The 26362-nt window shown below is 36.8% G+C and overlaps 1 protein-coding gene and 1 pseudogene across 3 annotated transcripts; one reads left to right on the plus strand and one right to left on the minus strand.

Moving 5' to 3' along the window:
- Positions 1–15036: 15036 nt before the first annotated feature.
- Positions 15037–15809, plus strand: LOC120206583 (annotated as a pseudogene).
- Positions 15810–17356: 1547 nt separating this feature from the next.
- On the minus strand, positions 17357–24448 carry LOC120206690 (COP1-interactive protein 1-like). 3 transcript variants are annotated; one of them, XM_039206268.1, is made up of 6 exons: positions 24359–24448; positions 23833–23897; positions 22118–22288; positions 21088–21801; positions 20822–21045; positions 17358–20578 (listed from the first exon to the last, which is right to left on the minus strand). In XM_039206268.1, exons 3-6 carry the CDS (start codon positions 22209–22211, stop codon positions 17579–17581), a joined length of 4032 nt encoding a protein of 1343 aa, XP_039062199.1. In that variant the 5' UTR covers positions 22212–22288; positions 23833–23897; positions 24359–24448; the 3' UTR covers positions 17358–17578. The 3 variants fall into 3 exon arrangements, with proteins under 3 accessions (XP_039062198.1, XP_039062199.1, XP_039062196.1); XM_039206267.1 differs by having other exon boundaries at positions 17357–21040; positions 21083–21801; XM_039206265.1 differs by having other exon boundaries at positions 17358–21045.
- Positions 24449–26362: the final 1914 nt, after the last annotated feature.

Here is a 26362-nt window from a genome sequence, read left to right on the forward strand (position 1 = left end):
TGTTTTGTCTCAACCTCTTAAATATCTATTAGGGTAAGTGTTTGATTAAATTTTTAATTTTTGATTGAATTTTTTAAGTAATAAATTATTCATTAATATTATCGATTTGTTATAAATTGATCATTCTTCATTAACCGTCGTAACAGACATAATGAAATGCACATTTGAATCAATTAAAACTAATCTGAATTGAGTTAACCGTCATACTGTAGACCTAAATATCTTCAACGATCACCTTTTAACCTTTTCAAGCCTTAATTCAAGTTTTTGTTTTCATATATATATATATATATATTAATTTTTTCCCAAAGAGTTATATAAAAGAAAGAGAAAATAACCTCAGTGACCAAAAATCCCATATAATATACGATTTTAACCAATTTTTTCCGGATTTGCCAAAATGACTAACAAAATCGCAATGCGATCGCTAATTCGCAACGCGATCTCCATTATCGTAAATTCACGTTGCATTTTCGCAATGCGATAGTTGGAAATCGCGTTGCGATGGTCTACAGTGTCGTTGCGATTTTCCCAATTCGCAATGCGAATAAGTAAATCGCAACGCGAATTGGGAAAATCGCAATGCGAATAAGTAAATCGCAACGCGAATTGGGAAAATCACAATGCGATAATACAAAATCGCAACGAGATACTTACTTTCGCAACGCGATACTGACTTTCGTAACGCGATTCTGACTTTCGCAACACGATAATACATAATCGCAATGCGATTTTCAAAGCGCCATTAGTATCCTGGCCAAGTATTTTATTTTTAAATTCCAAACACGAATATTAATATATTGGAACACTGAATCGTCCACAGTATATCCCGTAATCGCAACTCATAACCTAAAACCTAAAATCACAACTCAGTCCCATCTCCATCTCTCACTCTCTCACCCATCTCCCGACGAATCCGTCCCCATCTCCGGCGAAATCCGTCTATCTCCATCTCTCAGAGCCACCCTCACAATCAGAAATGGAAAATCAACCAAATCAACCAACGAGGGTTAGTTTTTTTAATTATTTTCTTTTTGAAATTTTTGCATTATTATTAGGTTTTTCATATTGAAATTGATGATAAGTTTACTGGTAATTCATAATAGATTAACCATTTCACTTAGATTGCTTATTAATCAACCGAGAATCGCAACGCGAAATGAAAATCGCAACGCGATTTTAGTTTCGCGTTGCGATTCTCTCGTTGCGATAGTCATTTTCGTGTTGCGATTTTCATTTTCAGAAACTATTCTTCTTCTGCAAATTGAAACTTGAATGAATTGCATTATTTCAACCAAAAACAAAGACAAATAAGAATTCACAGTGTTGCAATTTAAGTTTGAAGAATAAACTACTACTCTTTATGTTTATTATTATTTTTGGTATATCTTCACAGTGTAGTTTTTGGTATATCTAACTTAGTATGTTTATTGTTTTTGTAGAACTTTTATTCAGCTCAATTAACCTTAAGAAATAAAGTCAGCCTGGCCAAAACAATTGCGTCGAAGCTTTCACCTGCACAAAGAAAAATGTTTGAGGATACTTGCTTCGGGCCATGGCTGAAAGTACAACATCCCGGTGGAGATGCGATGTTGACACACCTATTTCGTCAAACCATGACTAGGGATCTACCAGATACTATACAACGTCGTGATGAAGAGATATGGTTTGATTTTCCACCGGCGTATACGTGTTTTGGGCGGGGGGAGTTTTGCTTAATCACCGGTCTACGCTTCGGACACGATGATGTAGGTCGGTACACTAGACACATTACCCGCCCATCATGGTTATCCCGGGTTTTTCCTGAGCTGGAGAGGCCGAATCTACACGTGGAAGACCTGACGATATTATTGAATAAGAAAGATGGTTTTACTCGGATGGATGACGTCGACGTTGTCCGAGTATGCCTTCTAATTCTTTTGTATGCCGGCTTTTTAGGCAGAGAGGCCAGACAACCTATTCCAAATGATCTAATCAAATTGCTAGAAGACCTAAATGCGTGAAACCTGTTTCCGTGGGGCTCGTATTTATAGAAAGCTACATGGAATAAATTATCGTCTGCCTTGTATGATCGAAAAAGTTTGCATGGCGATGGTTCCAAATACACTTTGACAGGCTTTATTTGGGCCTTTAAGGTAAGAATTTTTATATAATGTTTCCAAAATTATAAGTAATTATTTAACAATTATTAATGTTTGTTATTATATTGTTTGTAGATTTGGATATTTGAGGCCTTTCCCGCCATGAAGACATATACAATAAAAACTTCAAATAATATTCCCAGGGCTATTTCCTGGAAGAGGAAACGAACCTTGCAATGGGAAGATTTACTACGGTATACGACAATAAATAATGTAAGTTAACATAAATACTACCATATGTTTATAAACAAGTTATTACTAGTACACTTTTAACTTTGTTTGAGCTTTTATATTGTTAGGAGGCCAACACTCCTCTACAGAGGCTGACACCCACGGAAGCTGAGCTTGCCACTGATTGGTGGCAAGCTAGTAAGCGTTTTTTTGATGGAACGGTTGATGAGAAGCCTCTACTTCGGGAGCCATCACCTTGCCCAGAGCTATCACCTCACCCAGAGCCATCATCTGATCGACCCGGCTATACACCTCCACAACGACAGCCATCACCTATTCTGTCACATCATCGAGCCTCTTCTCCACCATCACCGCAAGATAGCGACCGCAAAGATGCCACGACGTTTATCTCCCTGTTCTCCACCTCCACCTCAACGGGATGAGTTAGGGGAGTTACGTGATGAGGTCAATGCCTTGCGTGAGGAGGTCGGTACTTTACGCAAAGACGATGGTGCATGGCGTGTTGAGGTGTCTACATTACGCGGTGAGGTAGCCGCTCTACGTGAGATGGTAGCATCGTTGCAGAATGAGGTTCATACTCTACGTAACGAGGTAAGTTTAAGATTTTTCATACTCGTAATTCATTCGGTTGCTGCCAATACTGCTAAACTGTTTTTGTTAGTATTTGTTTTTGTTTTGTTTTGTCTTTTGGTTGAAGTAATGCAATCCATTCAAGTTTCAATTTGCAGAAGAAGAATAGTTAACTTTCGCAACGCGAAAATGACTATCGCAACGCGGAAATGGCTATCGCAATGCGAAATGAAAACCGCAACGACAAAATCGCAGCGCGAAATGAAATAGCAACGACAAAATCACAACGCGAAACACAAATCGCAATGCGATTTGTGTTTCGCGTTGTGATTTTGTCGTTGCGATTTCATTTCGCATTGCGATTTTGTCGTTGCGATTTTCATTTCGCATTGCGATAGCCATTTCCGCGTTGCGATTTCATTTCGCGCTGCGATTTTGTCGTTGCGATTTTCATTTCGCATTGCGATAGCCATTTCCGCGTTGCGATAGTCATTTTCGCGTTGCGATTTTAAGTTTCGTGTTGCGAAAGTAAACTATTCTTCTTCTGGAATGTTTATATATGTTTGTCCTTTTAAATGTTTATAAGTGCTTACTTCTGGAATGTTATCTGAGCATTTTGTGAACTATGATAGAATAATGACTTGGGTGAATACAATGCTAGTTTGAAACATATTTGTCTTTGTTTAATATCATGTCTGTTTATTTACTGATTTATGTATTAATTTTTTTTAGCGGCCCGATAAGGTGGATGCTTTACGTCGGGTTTTCCTTGCACGACGGAGTTCACGCATCAGACGGCGTGGACGTGCTATTACGTCTCCGTTCACCCCAATGGTGCGAAGACTCCGCAAGAAGAAGCCCGACTCACCGGTCATCCCTCAAGAGTCCCCTCCAATCGTTCAAGAGGCCCCTATTCTCCCTCAAGATTCCCCCCCACCGTTCAAGAGGCCACTGTCATCGTTGAAGAGGTCCCTCCCACCATTCCAGAGCCCGATTCACATGGGGTAATATATCGAAGTATTGAGAAACCTCCACCGGTTCCGGATATGATGGATGAGAGTTGGCTCTCGTATGAGTTACCGGCTAGTACCCTTCCGGTATCTGAAGTGGAGAGGAGACAACTACAGGAAACAATTATGGATAATACCCTTTGGGCTAAGACCGCAGTTGATTTTTATCTACATGAGCGAGCCAAGGGTGTTACACTGACATCAGCAACTCAACAATGAAATGTTTTTGTTGCTTGATCGGTCTTGGTGGGGTGTGCTATTAGGGGTTGAAGACAGTGGCTATTTGGATGGGGAGGTAAGTCTTATATTTGTCTTATATATGATTTTGATTAATTTGTTTAAAAATTAATGTAATTCACTAATATATGTATTTTTTTGTAAAACAGCATATCGATGCGTGGGTGTCACGTCTACTAATAAAAAGGAAGCTTAGGAAAATAAAAAAATTCGCTATATACAATAATGCCGACGGCTTTTCACGCAGTTCACTTGAAGAATCAACGAGATGAATCATTTTTGTTGGGCAATGGACAAGCTAAACTTTATCCTGCATGGTGGGAGGTCGATAAGGTTAGTGTTTATTTTTTAAATTTTTTAAAGGTGTTCATAAATAAGTGCGCAAATAAATGAATTATTACTTATGATCGCATGTGTTTATCCCTGTTTTGGAATGTCGTCACTGGCTTCTCGTCCAACTTCAGCTCCCATCCCTGAAGATAATAGTGTATGACAGCATGATCAATTACATATCACTGTCTGATTTGAGAGATATTTTCAAGGATGGAGCTCTCATTTGGCTAAATTCTTGGATGGGATTAAGTATTGGAGTCATTCTGGACACAAGAAGCCAAAGAAGTTCAATGTCACAGTTGTCAGAGACGACCGCGCCACAGCAATCGCCGGGAGCCAGAGGGGATTGTGGTCCTCTCGTATGCCTTTGCTTGGCGCGTTTGACGACGGGAAGCACAGAGTTTTTACCTCCCACCGATAGAGATAGAGCTGCAGTAGGCTTGTGGTTTCGGCATTATATGGCTAGAGCAATATATTCGAGACGCTGCCTACCTGCATCCGCGTTATGAAAGTGTTCATTGTTAATTGGTAAGTCAAATGCAAGTTTTGTTAACATATATACTTCTTTTGGTATGAAAATGTTTGGTTAAGTACCTAGAATTCAATAATTTGTTGTTTGTAGGTTTTAGATGTGTAGGAAGTCTTGTTTGAGCAAATGTTTGGTTTCTGCAGGTTAATCCTTAAGTGAGCTGCGTGAAATGGATGTACGGGGTCACAAAGTTGTGGTTTCATTGATTCAATAATTGATGAAGAAATAAGAATTATTATTATTTTTTGATTGTTTAATTGATTTGTAAATGTTGATTTGTTTAATTGATGTGTACATAATTTGTGTTGAAATGTAATAGTTGATTTGTTGATTTTCAATCTGCTTTATGTTGAAGGCAAAACAGACTATCGCAACGCGAAATGGCTATCGCAACGAGAAAATCGCAATGTGAAATGAAAATCGTAATGCGAAATGAAAATCGCAATGCGAAATAAAAATCGCAACGAGAAAATCGCAATGCGATTTTCATTTCGCATTGCGATTTTCTCGTTGCGATAGCCATTTTCGCGTTGCGATAGTCAAATGAATGTCTAATAAGTGATAACAACTGAACAGATCATAGCAATGTTCAAACTCAAGTTACTAATACATGCCTAACTGAAAATGTTAAAAGTGCACACATAAAATACACATAATGCAAGTTTTGTTAACATATATACTCCTTTTGGTTTGAAAATGTTTGGTTAAGTACCTAGAATTCAATAATTGTTAAAAGTTTATGCATGTTAATCCCCGTTGCCTTTTTCATTTCGCATTGCGATTCTATCGTTGCGATTTGCATTTCGCATTGCGATGGTCAAATGATTGCCTTTCGCAACGCGATTCTGACTTTCGCAACGAGATAATACAGAATCGCAATGCGAGTTTCAAAGTTCGCAACAGGTTTTAGTTTCGCAAGCCAAATTTTTTGTGTATATATCTACGCAGCAGCAACAACTCATAACCTAAATCCCTAAATCACAACTCATTCCATCTCCATCTATCACTCTCTCCGGCGACATCCATTCCTATATCCAACGACATCCTTCCCCATCCGGCAACATGTCTTAGTTTCGCATCTCGTTTGTTTAGTTACAACCATGAAATCATCTAATGTTGATCATGTTTGGATAGATTTGTGTTTTGGAGGGTCATGGGAGAATGTTCATGGTGTTTTACAATATGCTTTTACCCATGAATCTTCAACTAAAACTGTCATTAAAGAAGTTAACTTATGAAACCCTAATGTTACGTGTTTCAAAGAAATTGAATTTAGAGCCCCTAAGTGGATTTAGGCTATCTTATCAGAGAAATGGTAAAGTTTATTTGTTAACCGACAATGAAGATGTTGAACGATTCATTGCTTACATTAATGTTTCAAGTGATGATGTTACATTGTATGTTGTTGAACCTAGAAGTAGTATTGTTGGGTCAGTAGCAGGTAGTAATCAACTAAGTGGGTCTCAAAACCCACAGCCTTTCTCTAATCCAAATCCAAATCAACTTTCAGCACCAAATTCCAGTTTTCGTATTGACCAATTAGACGATGATGAGCCAAGAGAAAAAATTGTGAGTACTAGTCAGTATTCGAAATTTGATCTTAGTCAATACCCGGACTTTGATATTGGTCAATACACGGATTTTGATGATGTTTCAGAAGAAGAAACAGACCCTGCTTGTAATGATTTTGATATTGGTCAATACCTGAATTTTGATGATGAAACACCCGTTGCCGAGGAAGATGTTGTTGATGATAATGAGGAGGAAGTTACGACTGTGAATGAACATGTTGAACATCCATTCTGTAATTCATATATCCTGAAGAAGAAAAAGAAGAAGAAAAAGTCCCCGAAGAAAAGAAAATGCCAAGGGAGTATAACTGGAATATGCCAGAATTACTTCAGCTACCGGAAGAAGAGTTGGCAAAGAAAGCAGTTGATTGTTACACAAAAGTTATTCGTATCAAGAAAGATGATTGTTTTGATACAAAGGAAGACTTGAAGATAGCTTTGTATACGAAATGTGTGGAAGATGGCTATCAACTAAAAGTTAACAAATCAAGCAAAGATCGTTTCGAAACAAGGTGTACGATTGACAAAAACTGTACGTGGCGTATGATTGCAAAGAGGATAAAAGATTGCGCAATGTTTCAAGTTAGGACTTTTATTGATAAACATACATGTTCAAGAACCCAAGTTTTTCCTCACCATAGACAGGCAAACAAAAAGGTGTTGGGTGGTTTTCTGGCTGAGTTAATGTTTTTGAATGGCAGGGTATATCGGGGAAATGAAATTATGACTGACATGAATGCTCGGTTCAAGATTAGTATATCATATTCTCAAGCTTGGAGAGTCAAATGTTATGCCTTGGAATTGTTGAGGGGGTCGCCAGAAGCATCGTTTGCCCAACTGCCGGCTTATTGTCACAATTTAAAGCTGAAAAATCCTGGGTCGGTAACTCATATCAAAACAGTTAGAGATGGACGCTTTGAGTTGCTGTTTATCGCCATTGGTGCTGCGGTTAGTAAATCAATATAATTCTGTTGACTCATTTCTGTTAGTTACATGCATTTCACATTTAAATGATTATATTTCTTGTGTATATTATTTTGTAGATTCGTTCGTTTATTACTTGCATGCGCCCAGTTATTATAGTTGACGGAGCACATTTGAAAGGTCGATACCTTGGAGTAAACTTATTAGCAGTAGCCATGGATGCTAACAATGGGATATTGCCAATAGCTTACGGGGTTGGCAAATCTGAAACCTCTGATTCATGGACATGGTTTATGGGGCATCTTAAGGATTGCATAGGTCCTATTAGCAATCTGATAATCATATCCGATAGGGCAAACTCAATTGACAACGCTGTTAGAAGGTGTTTCCCAGATGCTTTTCATGGACTTTGTGGTGTTCATTTGTATAGAAATCTAAAATCAAGGTCTGCTGGTATAAAAAAGCACAAATGGACATACTGGAAGGCTGTAAAGGCTTATCGGGAAGTGGATTTCAATAAGCATATAAACTGTTTAAGACGTGTTTTGCCTCAGTGTGCTCAAACACTAGAAGATGTCGGGTTTGAAAGATGGTCAAGAGTACATCAACTTGGAGCAAGATATGGTTTCATGACGTCTAATAGTGCAGAATCAATTAACGCTCTAAGTCGTCATTCCCGGAAATTACCCATTACTATGTTAATGGAGTTTTTTCGAGCCTCTATTCAACAGTGGTACTACAAGAAAAGAAACCATGCAGGTATTATTTCTTTGAATTCGTAACTTATCATATATTTTACTAAGTATTATTTATTTAAATTTACAGGAACATTGGAACATCGTGTTACACTATGGACTGAAAAAAAGATAATGAAACGTGTTGTGAAGTCAACGTCATGGAGAGTTGAACCATGTTCAAACACTTTGTTTGAAATACTGGATAATAACTTAAATGGGCTTGTCGATCTAAATGCAAGGACGTGTAGTTGTATGAAATGGCAAACATCTGGTTATCCGTGTGGCCATGTTATAAAAGTTGCTCTTCATCTAAACCAAGATGATTAAAGCACATACGCTATGGATTACTACACTACAGAAGTATATCGACAGACTTATGCCGAGATTGTCTACCCTATTTCACATCCTTCTGAGTGGGACATACCAGATGACTTACGAACAGTTTTGCCACCAGCCATGGACAGAAGGCTACCTGGCCGACCAAAAAGTCACGATCTTATACCGTCTAAGGGTGAAGAGAAGAAGAGATCGACATGTAGTCGGTGCAAGGAAAGTGGTCATACAAGGTTGACATGTGGATCACCAGTGCCATCACAATCATCTTTTCCTCTACCAAAATATGGATCATCATCAAAATCCAAAGCTCATATGGTGTCAAGAAAAAGGCAATCAAAATCGCAATCATCTTTAAAATCCCAATCATAACTGGCTTCACCTTTTGGGACTGTTAACTTAGGTGATTTTTAAATGCAAACGTTGTATTATGTAGATTTTATGTGTGAACTTTTAACATTTTCAGTTAGGCATGTATTAGTAACTTGAGTTTGAAAATTGCTATGATCTGTTCAGTTGTTATCACTTAATAGGCAATCATCTTAATGTCTATCGCAACGCGGAAATTACTATCGCAATGCAAAATGAAAATCGCAACGCTAATTTCGTAATGCGAAATGAAAATCGCCACCAATCAGGTGATGGCTCTGGGTGAGGTGATGGCTCTCGAAGTGGAGGAAGTGGAGGCTGCTCATCATTCGTGCCATCAAGAAAACGCTGACTAGCTTGCCACCAATCAGTGGCAAGCTCAGCCTCCGTGGGTGTCAGTCTCATTAATGGAATGTTAGCCTCCTAAAAATATAAAAACTCAAACAAAGTTAAACGTCTACTATTAATAACTTGTTTATATATGATAGTATTTGTGTTAACTTACATTATTTATTGTCGCATATGGTATTAAGTCTTCTCAATCCAACAGACGTTTCCTCTTCCAGGAAACAGCCTTGGGAATATCATTTGAAGTTTTTATTGCATATGTCTTCATGGCGGGAAAGGCCTCGAATATCCAAATCTACAAACAATATAATAACAAACATTAATAATTGTTAAATAATTAATTATAATTTTGAAAACATTATATAGAAATTCTTACCTTAAAGGCCCAAACAAAGCCTGACAAAGTGTATTTCGACCCATCGCCCCGCAAACTTTTGCGGTCATCAAAGGCAGACGACAACTTAGTCCAGGTAGCTTTCCATATATACGAACCCCACGGAAACAGATTCCATGCATTTAGGTCCTCTACCAATAATATTAGCTCCTGAGGAATAGGTTGTCTGGCCTCTCTGCCTAAAAAGCCGGCATACAAAAGTAGTAGAAGGCATACTCGGACAACATCGACGTCATTCATCCGAGTAAAACCATCTTTCTTATTAAACAATTTCTTCATGTCGTCGACGTGTAAGTTCGGCTTCTCTATTGACTCATCAGGAAAAACCCTGGATAACCATGATGGGCGGGTGATATGACGAGTGTACCGGCCTACATCATCGTGTCCGAATTGTAGACCAGTGATTAAGCAGAACTCCTTCCGCCCAAAACAAGTATACGCCGGTGGAAAATGAAACCATATCTCTTCCTCACCACGTTGTATACTGTCGGGTAGATCGCTAGTCATGGTCTGAAGCCACAAATGGGTCAAACTAGCATCTCCACCCTGATGCTGTACTCTCAGCCATGGCCCGAAGCAGGTTTCTTCAAACAATTTTCTTTGTGCAGGTGAAAGCTTCGAAGCAATTGTAGTGGCTAGGCTAACTTTATTCCTTAATGTCAATGAAGCCGAAAAAAAATTCTACAAAAAAACAATAAACATACCAAGTTAGATATACCAAAAACTACACTGTCAAGATATACCAAAAACAAAACAATAAACATAAATAGTAGTTTATTCTTTAAACTAAAATTTGCAACACTGTTTTTGTCTTTTGGTTGAAATGAAAATCGCAACGAGATAATGAGAATCGCAACGCGGAAATGACTATCGCAACGAGAGAATCGCAACGAGAGAATCGCAACGCGAAATGACTATCGCGACCAGACAATCGCAACGCGAAATGAAAATCGCAACCGCGAAATAAAAATCGCAACGCGAAATGAAAATCGCAATGCGATTTTTGTTTCGCGTTGCGTTTTTTATTTCACGTTGCGATTCTCTTGTTGCGATAGTTATTTCCGCGTTGCGATTTTCATTCTCGAAACTATTCTTCTTCTGCATTACTTCAACCAAAAGACAAAACAAAGACAAATACTAACTTCACAGGCTAAACAGTTTAGCAGTATTGGCAGCAATCGAATGAATTTAATAAGAAATCTAAGTGAAATGGTTAATCTATTATTGAAATTACCAGTAAACTTATCATCAATCTCAATATGAAAAACCTAAAATAATGCAAAAATTTCAAAATAAAAAAAAAACTAACCCTCGAAGGTTGATTTTCCATTTCTGAATGATTGTGAGGGATTTTTGACTGTGAATGGTTGTGAGGGATTTCGCCGGCGATGGGGACGGAAATCTTCGGAGATGGGGACAGATTTCGTCGTAGAGAGTGAGAGATGGAGATGGGACTGAGTGTTGTGATTTTGGGTTTGAGGTTATGAGTTGCGATTACTGTGGACGGTTCAGTTTCCAATTTATTAAGAAAAAATTCGTGTTTGGAATTTGAAAAAAAAAATACGCATTAATACGAATGGCGCTATGTAAATCGCGTTGCGAAAGTCAGTATCTCGTTGCGATTTTGTATTATCGCATTGCGATAGTAAGTATCGCATTGCGATAGTCAGTATCGCATTGCGATTTTCCCAATTCGCATTGCGATTTACTTATTCGCATTGCGAATTGGGAAAATCGCAACGACACTGTATACCATCGCAACGCGATTTCCAACTATCGCAACGCGAAATGCAACGCGAATTTGCGATAATGGAGATCGCGTTGCGAATTAGCGATCGCATTGCGATTTTGTTGGTCATTTTGGCAAATCCGGAAAAAGTTGGTTAAAATCGTATATTATATGTGATTTTTGGTCACTGAGGTTATTTTCTCTAAAAGAAATCTTAATAAGGTGAAGATGAAAACACCATAAATGCTCCACTTCACAATAATGGATACCCAATTAAGGTGATCACTTAATGGACAAATGAAATTTGTGAGAGATAGAAATGAAAAAACGATCCGAACCCGAGGGGGGAAACCGAAATCGGGTTAAGTTTGGGTCAGGTCGGATCGGGTATCGGGGTAAAATTCGGGGATTTTTTCGGGTTCGGGTTCAGGGCACCCCATCCCGATTATATATATATATATAATATTTTATATTTTTTATATTAATTTTATATATAATATATAATATTTTTCGAGTTTGGGTTCGGGAATTTTTTCAGGTTGTGTTCAGGGACGGCGCAAAAAAATATCTGATGGGGTGCCTCGATAAAAGAACCCGATGGGGAACGGGGTGGGGACGGGATTCATTTCGGGGACGGAGAGAGCAAAACCCGCCCCGTTGCCATTCCTAGTGAGAGAATGTTCTTTGATTGTCGAGATTATGGAAAGAATATGACAAAAAAATTATCATTTTTTTATTTGGATGGATCTTCCCATAATGTCTCGAGCAAGATTTACATGTTTAAGACTGTTGAAGAAGCTAAACATTGTGAAGAGGGTAATAAAAAATAAGAGAAGTTTTTCGATCTTTGCATTGATTTTATGTCTCTCTAACTTTTGGGTTAGCATATGAAGAATATTTTGATTTTACGTTTCTACGAGTGGAATGATGCTTTGGGTGAATTGAAGATTTTTGTTGAAACATTAGTTATGGTTGTATTGCTTGACTGAGACATAAAACCTTCAAATATATTATGTTTTGTACGTATCAAATGACTTCAATAATTAAGAGATAATTATTTTCTATTGAGATCTTAAATTCGAGCATAATGTATACAGAAATATATAAAAATCCGGGTTATTCTATTGGGTCAAAAAACCTTTTTCCTCAATAAGGCAGCTCAATTATTTTTTTCAAAATAGTGCGCATACACTTTTATTTTGAGATTTATGGTATTTTCTGCCGTGTATGAAACTCGTCACGTCAAAGTACTGATTTGTGGTGGAGGAAGCAGCCCATGTCGTTTGGTTTGTTTTAAAATGGTTTTTAATCATAATTTGTTTATTTTATATAAAAGATGTAATTTAAATTTAAACTCGAAAATGAATAACTACACCTTTTTTACAAGATAAAAAAGTTTGTTTAATCGAGAAAACTGATCGAGTCAATTTCAAATATTATTGAGTTAGATTTAATTTAGAAGATTTAAAATTGAGTTCAACTCTACTCGAAAATTGATAAGGTTAAAATTATCAAGTTTAACTTAAAATAAAAAATGAAGCTCGATTCGAAACTTCGAGAGCTTAAAATTTTCAAACTCGACTCAAAATAAAAAATCGAAGCTCACCTCGAGCTCGAAACTTTTTTACTTAATTTTAGTCGTTATTATTTTTTAAATATGTACAGTTATAAAATGAAAGACACGTTATAATTTAATGAAAATCACATTTCATCTCATATACTGAATATGATAAAAAAATTATTAATTTTTTTTGTAAATAGTTAATTATTATTATTTAATTTTTATTATTTTTATTAAATATTTCAAATTTTAATATATTAATTTTTTAATCATACATGATAATGATTGTATATTGGAAGTGTTTATTCATAATACTAAGATAATCGTATTGCCTTGTATTTGGAATTATTTAGCATATGATGGATTTGGGTATGTATCACAAATGATTGGGGGCTATAAACTTCAATCCACCCTCATTTCTGTAATAGTCGAGATGTGGAGAACAGAGACATACACGTTCCATCTTCCGTGTAGGGAGTACGCCATTATTCTGGAAGATGTTTCAATGCAACTAGAACTCCCGGTAGATGGACGAGACACACACGTTCCATCTTCCGTGTAGGGAGTACGCCATTATTCTGGAAGATGTTTCAATGCAACTAGAACTCCAGGTAGATGGACATGTTATTATTGGCATGTGTACCTTGAGTATCTAAGAAAGTCCTTAAATTCGTTCAACGAATGGTTGAATCTCATTAACATGGATTCAAACCAATTTTCGAGAGTAGGATGAAAATTGTTATGAAGAGGGGACAAAAAATAGTTGCTCGGACATATATTTTTTACCACTCATAGGAGGGATCTTGATGCTCAACAAATCTTGCAACCAAGTTCATGTTATGTGGTTGCGTCAGTTTGTTACTTTTGAAGAAGCCAACAGGTTCAGTTGAGGGTCGACAGTTTTAGTATTTTCCTTTTGAGAAATGTATCGAATGACGAATTAAAACAAAAATAATGTTGACAGTTGTCTCATTTTTATACAATATTGGGTGTGGTATCACATGTATTTTATGTCCGTTCGTGAACGAGCCATTTGTTCTCTCCTTCTTACTAAGGTAATTTCAACACTTTATTTATTTATAAATAAGTTTATTTTTTATTATATAATTAATTAAAATATTTTTTTTATATTAAATATGTGATAATAAATAAAAAAACCATCGTGATAATTGTTGGGATACTAAGCTTATAGTTTACCCCTATAATTATTATCAATTAGAAGACGTAGGGTTATTAATAAAGTAAAAAACAAATTCAGATGTGCGCTTTTAATTATTAATTCCTTTATTTAATTATCGTTATAATTAGAATCTCATTTAAATGTTGATAATAAATATATTTTTTACAGTTCCGATAGATGCCTTATAGGAATGAAGACCCGAGAGCTTGCATCACACCCTACTTGAGTTGTACATTAGACAAATGGCTTGCGGTTATGCCTCTTATCTGTTACGCTACTATTTAGTGGCATCCGAGTGACCGTGTGCTTCGTCAGTTTGGTTTCACACAGTTTATTCGGGTAGTACCCGTGAGCTTCGACAATATGCATAACCATAATAGAAGAGGCAAATCTGGTGGTGAGTAGAGAGAAAACACAAAGAGCGGATAATGAAGAGATTTGTATGAACGCATTCTCGTTCGCCATTATATTTCAAAAACTGGTTTAATAATTTCACCTGAATATATTTCATGGTTCAATAAAAATGGAAAGTCGTCCATACTTTTTGAGGATGCACTAGGTAAGTTTACTCATCGTCTTTAGAAAAAAAAACGTTCACCTACACAATATTATCGTCCTCCAACTAATCGTGGACGAAGAACAAACACTTTTCGGCCCGTCTCCACCTCTCCACACCAATGCTGATTACCTTAAAAAGGAAAACCCATGTTATGTTCATTTCTTCATTGTTAAGCTTCCATTTTCCTTTCATCTCTGTTTCAAGCAAAAGAATCATACCTAATCCCTGTTGGGTTCTTTGCCATCTTAAGGTTTCTCTGTGTTTCCTTTTGAATTTAAAAAGGAAAAAGGGACAGTTTTTTGAAGATCAAGTGAAAAAAATGGGAGGAATCAACCATTCTATTGGATTCAACAATGTCGTCGATGTTGGGTCATCGTTATCACAGGTCATATTATCAGGCGGCACGAATAAGTTAGATACATTCTTCTCACATCGTCCACCGCTGTCGACCGCCATTAACGAGCCGTTAGGTTCATCGGTCTATCTCCGGCAACGAGATCTCCTCCAAAAATTCTGCCGAGAATACAGAGGGTACAAAAACCCTCCATTGACGACCAATTACTTGAGCCCTCGAAAGAAGAAGCTATACAGAGACATAGGCAATGGGGCAAATGGGTAGCTGAAATCAGACTCCCGCGAAACAGAGTGCGTGTCTGGTTAGGCACTTACGACACCGCCGAAACCGCCGCTTATGCCTACGATCGCGCCGCGTATAAGCTTCGAGGAGAGTACTCGAGGTTGAATTTCCCAAACACGAAGGACGTGAACGAGTTGGGATTTGCGGACCGTGCTAAGCTGAACGCTTTGAAGAACACGGTGGACGCTAAGGTTCAAGCCATTTGTCAAAAAGGTGAAAAGGGAGAAGAAAGCTAAGAATAATGCCGGAGTTCCCGAGCTAACTTTGTCTAGTTCGCCGCCGCCTTTGGGTTTTGGCGATGAATTAACCAACGAATCGGCGACATCGCCGTCACCGTCTTCTGTTTTGAATGATTATCCGACGACTATTACGGAGTAGCCGATGTTTGAAGATTGTTCGCTTGCGAGAATGCCGTCTTCTGATGCTGAGTCGTTTGGGAGATTCTTGCTAATTAGGATAATGATTCTTATACAGAAAATGAGTGTACATTACATGCACCAACCGATATATATTGATATAAATTTATAAATAGTCATTTAATTTTTAGAAAATTATAAAATGAATATTAAATTTTAGATTTCATTAAAAAAATATTGACATTTAAGTATGTTAAGGGCTAATATCACATATTAAACTAATAAAAATATCTCATTTGCTCCATCAATTGTGACAAAAATTTTATTTTTAACATTTTCAATAATTTTAAGTAATAATTTCAAAAAAAATATACAAATATTTTTTAAATATATGGATTTTCAAAAATTTATTTTTGAAATCATAAATATATTTTTAAAATCATATTTAAACTATTAAACAAAAGTTAAAGAATTGAATCATATTATGTAATAAAAAAATATTTCTTTTTTATAACTGAAATTGTTAGATCTCAAAAATTATAAATTATAAATTTTAAAAATGAATCGTGAATTCATATATGTATGTATATATATTTAAAAAATTGATATTTAGAATTATTACTTCGAAATATTAAAAATATCAAAATGAAATTTAGTTTACAATTGATTGTTCGAATGTAATTTTTTATTAATTTAACATGTTATGTTATCCCTTAAATGATAATTAAAGATGTGATATTCATTTTGTAATACAACTTAGGGATTGAATGAGATATTATGTAACTTTTAAAAATTCAATGTTCAAAAGGATTATTTTAGTATAATAAATTGACCTTTTAAAAATATTACCCTACAAAATTAGTGGTGCATTTCGAGCATGCATTCTAGAATTTTCCCTAATATAGGACTGTACGGGTATAAACCAACGTAATTGAAATATTCGTAAATCATTTGTATAAAAGTCTATTTATTAATTTAAATAAATAAGTATGAATAATTTTTTTATGTTCATTTAATAAACGAACTGATATAAATATTTCTAAAAATAAATAAATGGACATGAGTATTAAGGTTAAGTAACAAAACTGAGAAAACTAAAAAAATCAATCCAAATCAAACTATGCAGTTCAATTTGGTTTGATTTTTTCAATTTACTGTTCGGTTTCGATTCGGTTTTACACAATAAATATACAATTCAATTTGGTTTCGTTTTTTCATATAGAAACCGTTTGAACCGGAATAAAACCGAATTGAAAAAAAGAAATAAATATCCAAAATAAATTCATTTTGAATTTATTATAAGACAAAATTAAATAAATAAAATCTTAAAACTAAATAATACTTTTTTTATAAATTTAAATTTATATATTTACACTCGATTTAAGTTTTAAATTTGTTTTTTTAGGTTGAGCTTAAAAAATAGTGAACAATCAAAAATCGCAAAACCAAACTTGCCATTTGGTTGTTTCGGTTTCAATTTTTAAAAACTCAACAATACGGTCCAATTCATATTTTAATGAAAAATTAAACCGAATCAAATACATCCCTAATGAACATAAATGTTAAAAAATTATACAGACATAAATAAAATGACACCTTAAAGAATAAACAAACTAACAAAAATATAATTTTATTTGCAAACTACGTTGATTGACCCCCTATGTAGAAGATATGCTCAAAAACCGATATTTTCCCCTAATAAACGGTTATACCGTATGTTTATCTTTACAGGCAAACTAAGTTTTATGAAACACAAACTGACTAAACACACAATACCTGAGAATGCTTATTAAAAAAAGAGGGGGTAAACAATGAAATAATGAAAAGTAAGACCCCAATGGACAATATGAGAAATAAGAAGAATACCTCTAGGCTGTCCTCTGGACTCTGATAGTTTTAGACATGATTTCTTTGAGATGATCGCAGCGGCTGCGGTGATAATCGATCCACAAGCACAGCTGCCTGATGGCCTCCCTCTTCTCCTCTCCCAGTCCAAGTAGGCCTTGATCCTTCTCTTTCATCATCTTCTCCAACAATTCCACCTTCTTCTCCAGCTGATCCACGGCTTTCACCAGATTCTCCTTCTCGCCTTCTTCCTTGTGTGCCTTAATCCGTAGTTTCTCCGCCTGCTCTCGAAGCGTAGATTCTTCTTCTTTCAGAGCTTTCAGTTGCCCGATCATGTTGGTCGCTTCATTCGTTAGCCGTTTCTTTTCACTCTCCGTCTCTTCAACCCAACGCCTTGCGATCTTCAGCTCTTTCGATGTTTGTTCGATGCGATGCTCGTAGTTTCTACACCCCTTTTCGAATTTATCGATGATTGATTCGAATCCAATCAATGTACTATTCACATTCTCAGAGATATCTTTGATCATCCTGCTATAGGCTTCGTTATTCGTGACGATTATTCCAGACAATGTTGAGACCTTTTCTTCAAGCAGTCTTTGTTCTTCCTGGTATTTTGCTTCCGCTTTTCTGTAGCTCTCTTCGTTCTCGGTTAGCAATTGTTCCGTGACTCGAAGTTTCTGGTTTGACAGCCGGAGCTTAACTTCGATATTGCTGACCTTCTCAACCAAGCTACTGAGCTCATCTCCTTTCATTTCTACATCTCTTTTCAAGTCTTCAATGGTTTGCTCCAACTCGGCAACTATTTCATCCTTCGATTGAATGCTCGTATTGTGCTCTCCTGCCATTTCTTGCATCTTCTTTTCTGTGAATTCAATGGTTGCATTGCACTCCCCGAATGAATTTTCAAGTTGTTTGTATTCCTCGTTTAGCTTGTTAAAGGCATCATCTTGTTCTTTTAGCATTCTTTGATGATCTGCAATCTGATTGACGAGGCCATTTTTCTCATATTCCTTTGCTTGAAATACTCGTCGGAGGTTCTCGACTATTTGCTTCATATCAGCTGCCACCTGACTTTTAGATTCGATGTTTATATGGAATTCTTCAGACAATTCTTTCAGTTTCCTTTCCGCAAGTTCAAGATTAGCCTTGCACTCTTGGTATAAGCCCTCAACCTCTTTGTATTCCTCAGCCAACTTCTTATAGGCCTCGCCCTGTTCTTCTAGTGTTCTCTGCTGATTGCTAATTTGGCTTTCCAGTCCGGACTTCTCGTTCTCAAACCCGATCAATCTTTCTGATGATTCTTGTTTCTCTCTCTCAAGCTGCAACTCTAGTTCATTTCTCCGGGTCTGTAACGAATCCAACTCCTGCTGCAAGTTTTTGACCTGTGCCACTAGGGCATTGAACTCGAGCCCTTTTTCTGCCAATGATTTCTCTAATTCAAAGATTTGATTTTGTAAACCCACCAATTCCTCCCTCAGCTGGCCGTTCTCTTCGATTTTCGTTCTCAAGTCCTCTTCCAGTTCACCTTTCTGATTCTTAAGAGAATTGACCTCAGATTCTAGTTCCTCCGTATGTGCCAGCAAGCCCTCTTTCTCCAGCAGAACTCTTTGTTGATCCTCAGTCTTGCTTACTATCTCTTCTTTTGACTTTTCTATTTCAATCACAAGATCTGAAACAACTTGAGTTTTACTCTCAAGCTGAACTTCAAGTTCTGCTTTCTGGCTATGCAGGGACTCCAGCTCCTGCTGCAATGTATTTATCTGATCCATCAAGCTCTTTACCTGAGTCGACGTTTCATCGCCTTTTACTACAATATGCTCTTCCAACTGAGCTTTCTGAGTCCGCAACAACTCCATGTCTACTAGCAGGTTATTAATCTGCATTGTCAAATTCTCCACTCTAGACAATGATTCTTTCTCCTTGTCCTCAAAATTATTTGTGAGAATCAAAAGTTCTTCTTGTCTCTGCTTTGATATCATCTCTAGTTCTGAAATTTGGGATTGCAGTGCTGTATTTTCCTCCCTCAACTTGCCGTCCTCTTCAATTTTCGTTCTCAAGCCCTCTTCCAGCTCACCTTTCTGATTTTTCACAGAATTTAACTCAAATTCTAGTTTGTTTATTTGTGTCAAAAAACCCTCTTTCTCCTGCACCATTCTTAGCTGATCCTCGGTCTTGCTTACTATCTCTTCTTTTGTCTTTTCTACCTCGATCACATAATCTGATATATCTTGGTTTTTCCTCTCAAGCTGCACTTCCAATTCTGCTTTCTGGTCATTCAGGGACCCCAGCTCCTGCTGCAAAGTATTTATCTGATCCATCAAGCTCTTGACCTGAGTCGATGCTTCATCGCCTTTCACTACAATATGTTCTTCCAACCGAGCTTTCTGGGTGCGTAATGATTCCATGTCTGCTACCATATTGTTGATCTGCAATGTCAAATTCTCCACTCTAGATAATGATTCTTTCTTGTTATCCTCAAACTTCATTGTGAGTGTCGACAGTTCTTCATGTCTCGTTTTTGATATCATCTCGAGCTCTAAAATTTGGGACTGCAGTACTCTATTTTCCTCCCTCAGCTGACCGTCCTCTTCGATTTTAGTTCTTAAGTCCTCTTCCAATTCACCTTTCTGATTCCTTAGATAATTGACCTCAAGTTCTAGTTCCTTCGTTTGTGTCAGCAAACCCTCGTTCTCCTGCAGGACTCTTTGCTGATCCTCAGTCATGATTAATATCTCTTCTTTCGCCTTTTCTATCTCAATCACATAATCTGAGATAGCTTGAGTTTTACTCTCAAGCTGAACTTCCAGCTCTGCTTTCTGGCTATGCAGGGACTCCATCTCCAGCTGCAAGGTATTTATTTGATCCATCAAGCTCTTGACTTCAGTTGATGCTTCATCACTTTTCAATGCAATATGTTCTTCCAACTGAGCTTTCTGTGTGCGTAGTGACTCCAAGTCCGCTACCAGATCGCTGATCTGAATTGTCAAATTTTCCACTCTAGACATCGATTCTTTCTCATTGTCCTCGAATTTCTTTGAGAGAGTCAAAAGTTCTTCTTCTCTCTGTTTTGACATCATCTCGAGTTCTGAAATTTGGGATTGCAGCCTTATATTTACCTCTCCCAGCTGTTTCACTTCACTTGCTTTGTTCTCTATCTGAAGCTCCATATCTCTGTTTGTTGTTCGCAATTGTTCCAATTCGAGTTCCAAGCTTGTCACCTGTGCCTCTACTTCTTTTATCTTAGCAGATGATTGGTTCTCATGCACTTCATGCAATTCTTTGAGCATCACAAGTTCCTTTTCTCTGTCACCCAGATCCGCCTTCGATTGACTAATTTCAGCCATCAGTCGTTGTATTGTGCCCTGTGCCAGCTGAATCCCATTTGAAACCTCAGAGAGCTTCGAGTTCAATGAGTTATTCTCTTCCATCGTGGCATTAAGACTCTGGCTCACTCCCGAAGCTCGCTGTTCCGAAGATTCCAGCTGTTGCTGCACACTGAAAACTTCCTCTCTGACACTGTCTAGCTCTTGCTTTAAAGTTAAATTTTCCTCCTTCAGCAAACCAACTTCTCTCCTAAGATCTTCTGCAAGCTTCTCGCCATCTTCAATTCTTTTAACAGAGGCCTCTTTCTCTATAATTAATTGACTGTTTTCTCTATGCAACTCCTCCAATCTTTGGTTCACCTCGGCTTCCATCTTAGCAGCAGTGTCCAGCTTCTGCCTCAGCTCTTCATTCTCAACCACATGTTTTGATTTTTCACTCTCTGATCTTTCAGATTCAAGCTTTAGATTTGTGATGATTTCCTCTGCTTCTTGCACCTTGCTTAAAGAAGCTAGATAATTTGAATTCAAAGCATCTTTTTCTTCACTTGTATCTGCCAGCTTCCGCTTAAGATCAGCAATTTCCAGATTTGCAGCTTCAAGTTCTTGTTTAATGCCTTCATCTATTGCATGAAATTCTCTCTCCAAGATTCCATTTTTACTGCCCCCATTTTTTGTAGAGCTATCGGAGTCTGATTCCGAGCTTGACGAAGAGGATGAATCTTTATCTAGTTTCCCATGAGCTTTTTTCCTCAGCTCCCCTGTGAGATGATCATACTGTGCATAGAGGTTCTGGTAGTGTTCGTGGAAATCCTCGATTAACCGAACAAGAGGTTCCTTCTTGGAGTTGGCTATTGGAACTCCATTTTCTTCAGCATCTTCATCCTTAATGAGCTTCAATATTGTTGCCACATTTTCATCAATTTCTGCAGTGAAGGGATTTTACACTTGAGATTAGAAAAGGTAAATCAAAAGTTGAAAACCATGTTAAACCGCCTGTGCCATTTCAAGTCTATGTTACTCAGACTCAAGTGTGTAATATGGGCATTTGGAGGGCCTAGAAATAAAAAAAAAAGTGTAATATGGTCAAATCAAAAGTTGAAAACCATGTTAAACCCATGTTCGAAAATGTCTGGAACAAGGGTGTCGAGCATGAGTAGTCAAGATAATGAAGAGCAGTCAAAGTAACCAGTGAAATAGAAATTGCACCCAAAAGAAATAAAAGTAGATGTAGAAAATTACCTATTTTACTTCCTTTAAGCTGCTCATCCCTTTCTGGATCGACATGATACGCAAAGAAGGACTTTATAGACTCTCTAAAACGATGCCTGGTCATCTCTTGTCAGATTACCTACCAATTTTACTCAGCAAGCGGGCATGAAGACGGTGCAATCTCCATCTCAAGCATGAAACCTGAAAAGGGAATAATTAAGGATACTTTGTAATTAGTTTCAAATTATGCCAACCAAAGACAATACAACACAGCCCTAGCTAGAGAAGATTGATTGCAGAAGTTGCAAACAAATAGTGTCATGAGAACCCTAAACTACTAATCATCCAATTAAGCACTTAATTAAAACAATTTAAGAAAAAGTATACTGGTATTATATTGACTAAAAAAGTGATGGCATTTTCTGGTATTCATGTTTCCAAACTCACTCCCCCTATATTAAAGAGTCTTGGCTAAGACTAGCCGAGTCAAGCTTGAGTATTGCTGAGCTAGACTTGACTCGAAAACTCTAAAATAGAGTTCGACTCAGCTTGAAAACTTGCGAGCCTAAAATTTTCAAGCTCGACTCGAACTCGAAATTATGAATTGAAGCTCAAAAAGCTCACCAGAACTCGAAATAAAAAAATAAACTTAACTCAATTGAAGCTCAAACTCAAACTCGAATCTAAACCTTAAGTAGATGAAAATCTTCTACTACATTTAAAAAAATAAACACATAAATATTAATATCACTAATAATTTAATTTTTTTTAAATTTAATATATAATTTTTTCGAATTGCTCACGAACTTTTTAAGTTGAATATCAAATAGTTTATTTTCGACTCGTTAAGAACTTGAATCGAGCTCGAGTCAAGTCCATTTGAGTCAAATATTTATCAAGTATTGATCGAGTCAATCTTGAGTAGCTCACGATCTATATCGTCTCATTTATAGCCCTAATATCGCCGTGAACTTGACACCAAGTCACCATCAATGAACGGAGTGCTACTTTCTAAAAAACGAAAATCAAATCCAAACTATTGGGCAATTCAACTTAAAATGGCAAGATCTCAAACCGATTTTTTTTTTCCTCTCAAGTGGAAAGTTGGGGAACTTGTGTATTAAATCTAAGCATCAAAATTATCAAATAAGACAAAATATAGGAACATGATTATAAGATTTTGGGCCCGTAGTAGAACATGGGTCCACATAATGAACGTATGCATCTTCAGTACTATCCCTACTCTTTTATTATTCAGCATACAGAAAATTACTTAATTTATCAGTTCCTTTTTTACATTTAAAATTATTTAAATAAAATCAAACATATAATATATTCAGAATTCAATCTATTCAACAGATCTAACCCATAATCGAGATCCACACTCAGTCAATCAGCAGCATAACAATAACAAGGAAGATTATTAAGAAAAACAGCTAAACTTATCTTTTTAAGGAGCAAATGATCAGTAAAGTGGCGGGTACGATTCCAGTTTGGCGTGGCGACACATCATCATCACATTCACTGGGAATGCAATAACCCACGCCACAAATGGAGAAAGTTGTTTCGGTATGGAAACGATAAAAGACAGACATTATTGCCACACAAAAAAAGTGAGCTGTTCCTTTTGTTCATTCATTTTTGTTTTCCAATTCATACGTACAAGTCAAGGCCAGTGAATCATCGTCACTCAATTACTCAAAAACAGTTGAGGAATAGCAGTAGGAATTTGGCACTATTCTCACCTGAGATCCGAGACTTTCTCGTAACCTTCGTCTCTCAATCTTGTATCGGAAGCTTTGCTAAATTTCTGCAAAAACAAATAGATTTCGATTTCTTTTTTCTCAAATTAAAAGAGTGAAATATTGAAGTTCAAGATGAATAATCGAATCGACGCTGATACTGATACGAGTTGTAACTTTGAAACGAATAAAATCTGGAAAAGTTTAAAGAAAAAGTCCTTTGACTTGCACCGGAAATCATCATCTAATAAACTCTTCATCTTTCAACTCGTTTTCAGTGGAGGAGTTGGAAAACAAAAACCACATAGAACTCCAAAGCATAAAGAAAAGATCTAAGCTAATCTTATGATAAAGAAAAGAAGTTAATCAAAGTACAAATTCATTGCATGAAAAAGAAAAGAGAGGAACAATTGAACTAAAATTCAAATACAAAAACCGATCGAACTTCATTTTTTTATTGAAACTGAAGTTTTAAGTAATCAAAGGAACGAAGTAAGTGATGATTAATCAGTCGACGAACAAAGATTACCTCAGAATCAGAGCTTCAAAACTTGATTAAGACGAAGAATCTGAAAAACGGAGAGAGTTTTTTTTTTGTTTGATAAATGGCAAAAAGAATTCTTGTATGTTCTTTTTTTTTTAACCAAATAAGGGACGGAATGGACTTTTCCTTTATGCTGATAATAATTAACTGCCCTTGCCTTTGTTATTTTATTTCAGTTATGCCCTTCAATTTCTCGTCACAAGAGATGATCAGATGAATTCAATACACCACATTAATAGGAAAAACTCTAAAGTAACCCTCTATAAATATATTAAAATAATAAATAAAGTTTGATTTTTGAGGGTGTGAAATAATTTTTTAAGATAACTTCTAAAATATTATATAAAAAATTAACAAGATGAAGTTGAATTGGACTTTTTTCGACTCAATTTGTTAAGGTCTCGAGTCGAGCTCGGGTTCAAATCGAGTCAACCGGAGTTAGATTTTTATCGAACTTTGACCGAGTTGAATTCGAACTACTCAAGAGTCGCTTAACGCATTAAGCGCCCCTAATTTTAGTGGGGGATAAAACAAAATTCAAACTTCTTGTTTCTGAGGCTTGAATCGATCATAGCAGCCGTTGTGATTGTCGATCGACTGGCAGAGCGCTCTAACGGCTACCCATTTTTCGTCTTCCTACCCAACAATACTTCAGCTTCTCAAATGCTTTCGCTAGAGTCTCGTCTCGAGCTCCGCCTGGCTTTCAACAGCTTCGGCTTTTCTTCGGAACTCGAAACCTTCTCCTTCAACAACTCGTTTTCCTTACCAACATCTGCTAACATCACATCCATATTCGTCTGTCCGGTTTCATTAGCCTTATCTGTATCGATGCCATCGGCAGAAACGAGCTCGTCTTCGACATTTGAAGCGCCAGTCTGGGAATTTCCAGACTCGGTCATGGTCCATTAATCCAGAACAGTATATGCTTCAGGGCGGTTAGACAAGTTGTATATATATGTACCTTGTATACATTTGTTATTCATGAATATACAGCAATTCGTCCAGATTTTATACTTCTTTTATTTGACACATACAAGTAGGGATGGCAAACTGGCGGGTCGGGTGTAGATATCCCTCTCCATCCCCATATCCATCTAATATTTTTCAATCTACCACCCGCCCACTACTCATGATAGGTAAAAATTTTCAAATCAACATCCGCTCACGCAGGTACATTCTCAAATCCATCCTCACTATCCAACTAGAGATGTATCCGACTAGACCCGCTTGACAACAAACTTAAGTTATACATAAACAACAAACACATAAATAAAACTAGTACTTACTCATTTTACCCTAAACTGATATCAAGTAGTCTAAGCTCCATTCCAATCCGAATTTCAGTACGTTTCCACAGTTTCGATAAGTTTTGAACTGTTCCAACCAGTATCAATGCATGCATATTGATATAAGATTTCGACATTTTAACTAAAAAAACGAGTATTTTATTATGCAATCCCTTCCAACATCCTAAGACAGTGAATCCTTTATACCAAAAACACCATAAAATCCAACATCATTTGAAGATCAACAGAAACTTGATAGTAACATATGAAATTGAGAAATACGTAGAACCCAGACTGCCTTTGAAGATCGGCGCAATAATGAAAATGAGAGGTTTGAAAGGAAAAAAAATTATGCATAAACTTAACTTATCCCTAATATTTAGTTAAATAACAAGTTATATCTTATACAATATTAGGATTTATAAATTAGTATCTAAAATTACACCTAAATTCATAATGTCCAAAACGTAATGGATATTTAGTTGGGCGGGTGGATGTGGGGTGGGCGGATGCGGGGCGGGTAAGGTGTCAAACCCATTACCCGCCCACTACCCACGATGGGTACCACTTTCTAAATCCACACCCGCCCACTACCCACTAAAATTATACCCATCCTCACCCCAATTGGAGCGGGTGCGGTGCAAAATCCACGAAATTGTACCCGTTTGCCATCCCTACATACAAGTGTCTAAAATCACAAACG

This window comes from Hibiscus syriacus, unplaced genomic scaffold (assembly GCF_006381635.1).
Source record: "Hibiscus syriacus cultivar Baekdansim isolate YM2019G1 unplaced genomic scaffold, ASM638163v2 tig00013960_pilon, whole genome shotgun sequence".
In the NCBI taxonomy this organism is placed as follows: domain Eukaryota; kingdom Viridiplantae; phylum Streptophyta; class Magnoliopsida; order Malvales; family Malvaceae; genus Hibiscus; species Hibiscus syriacus.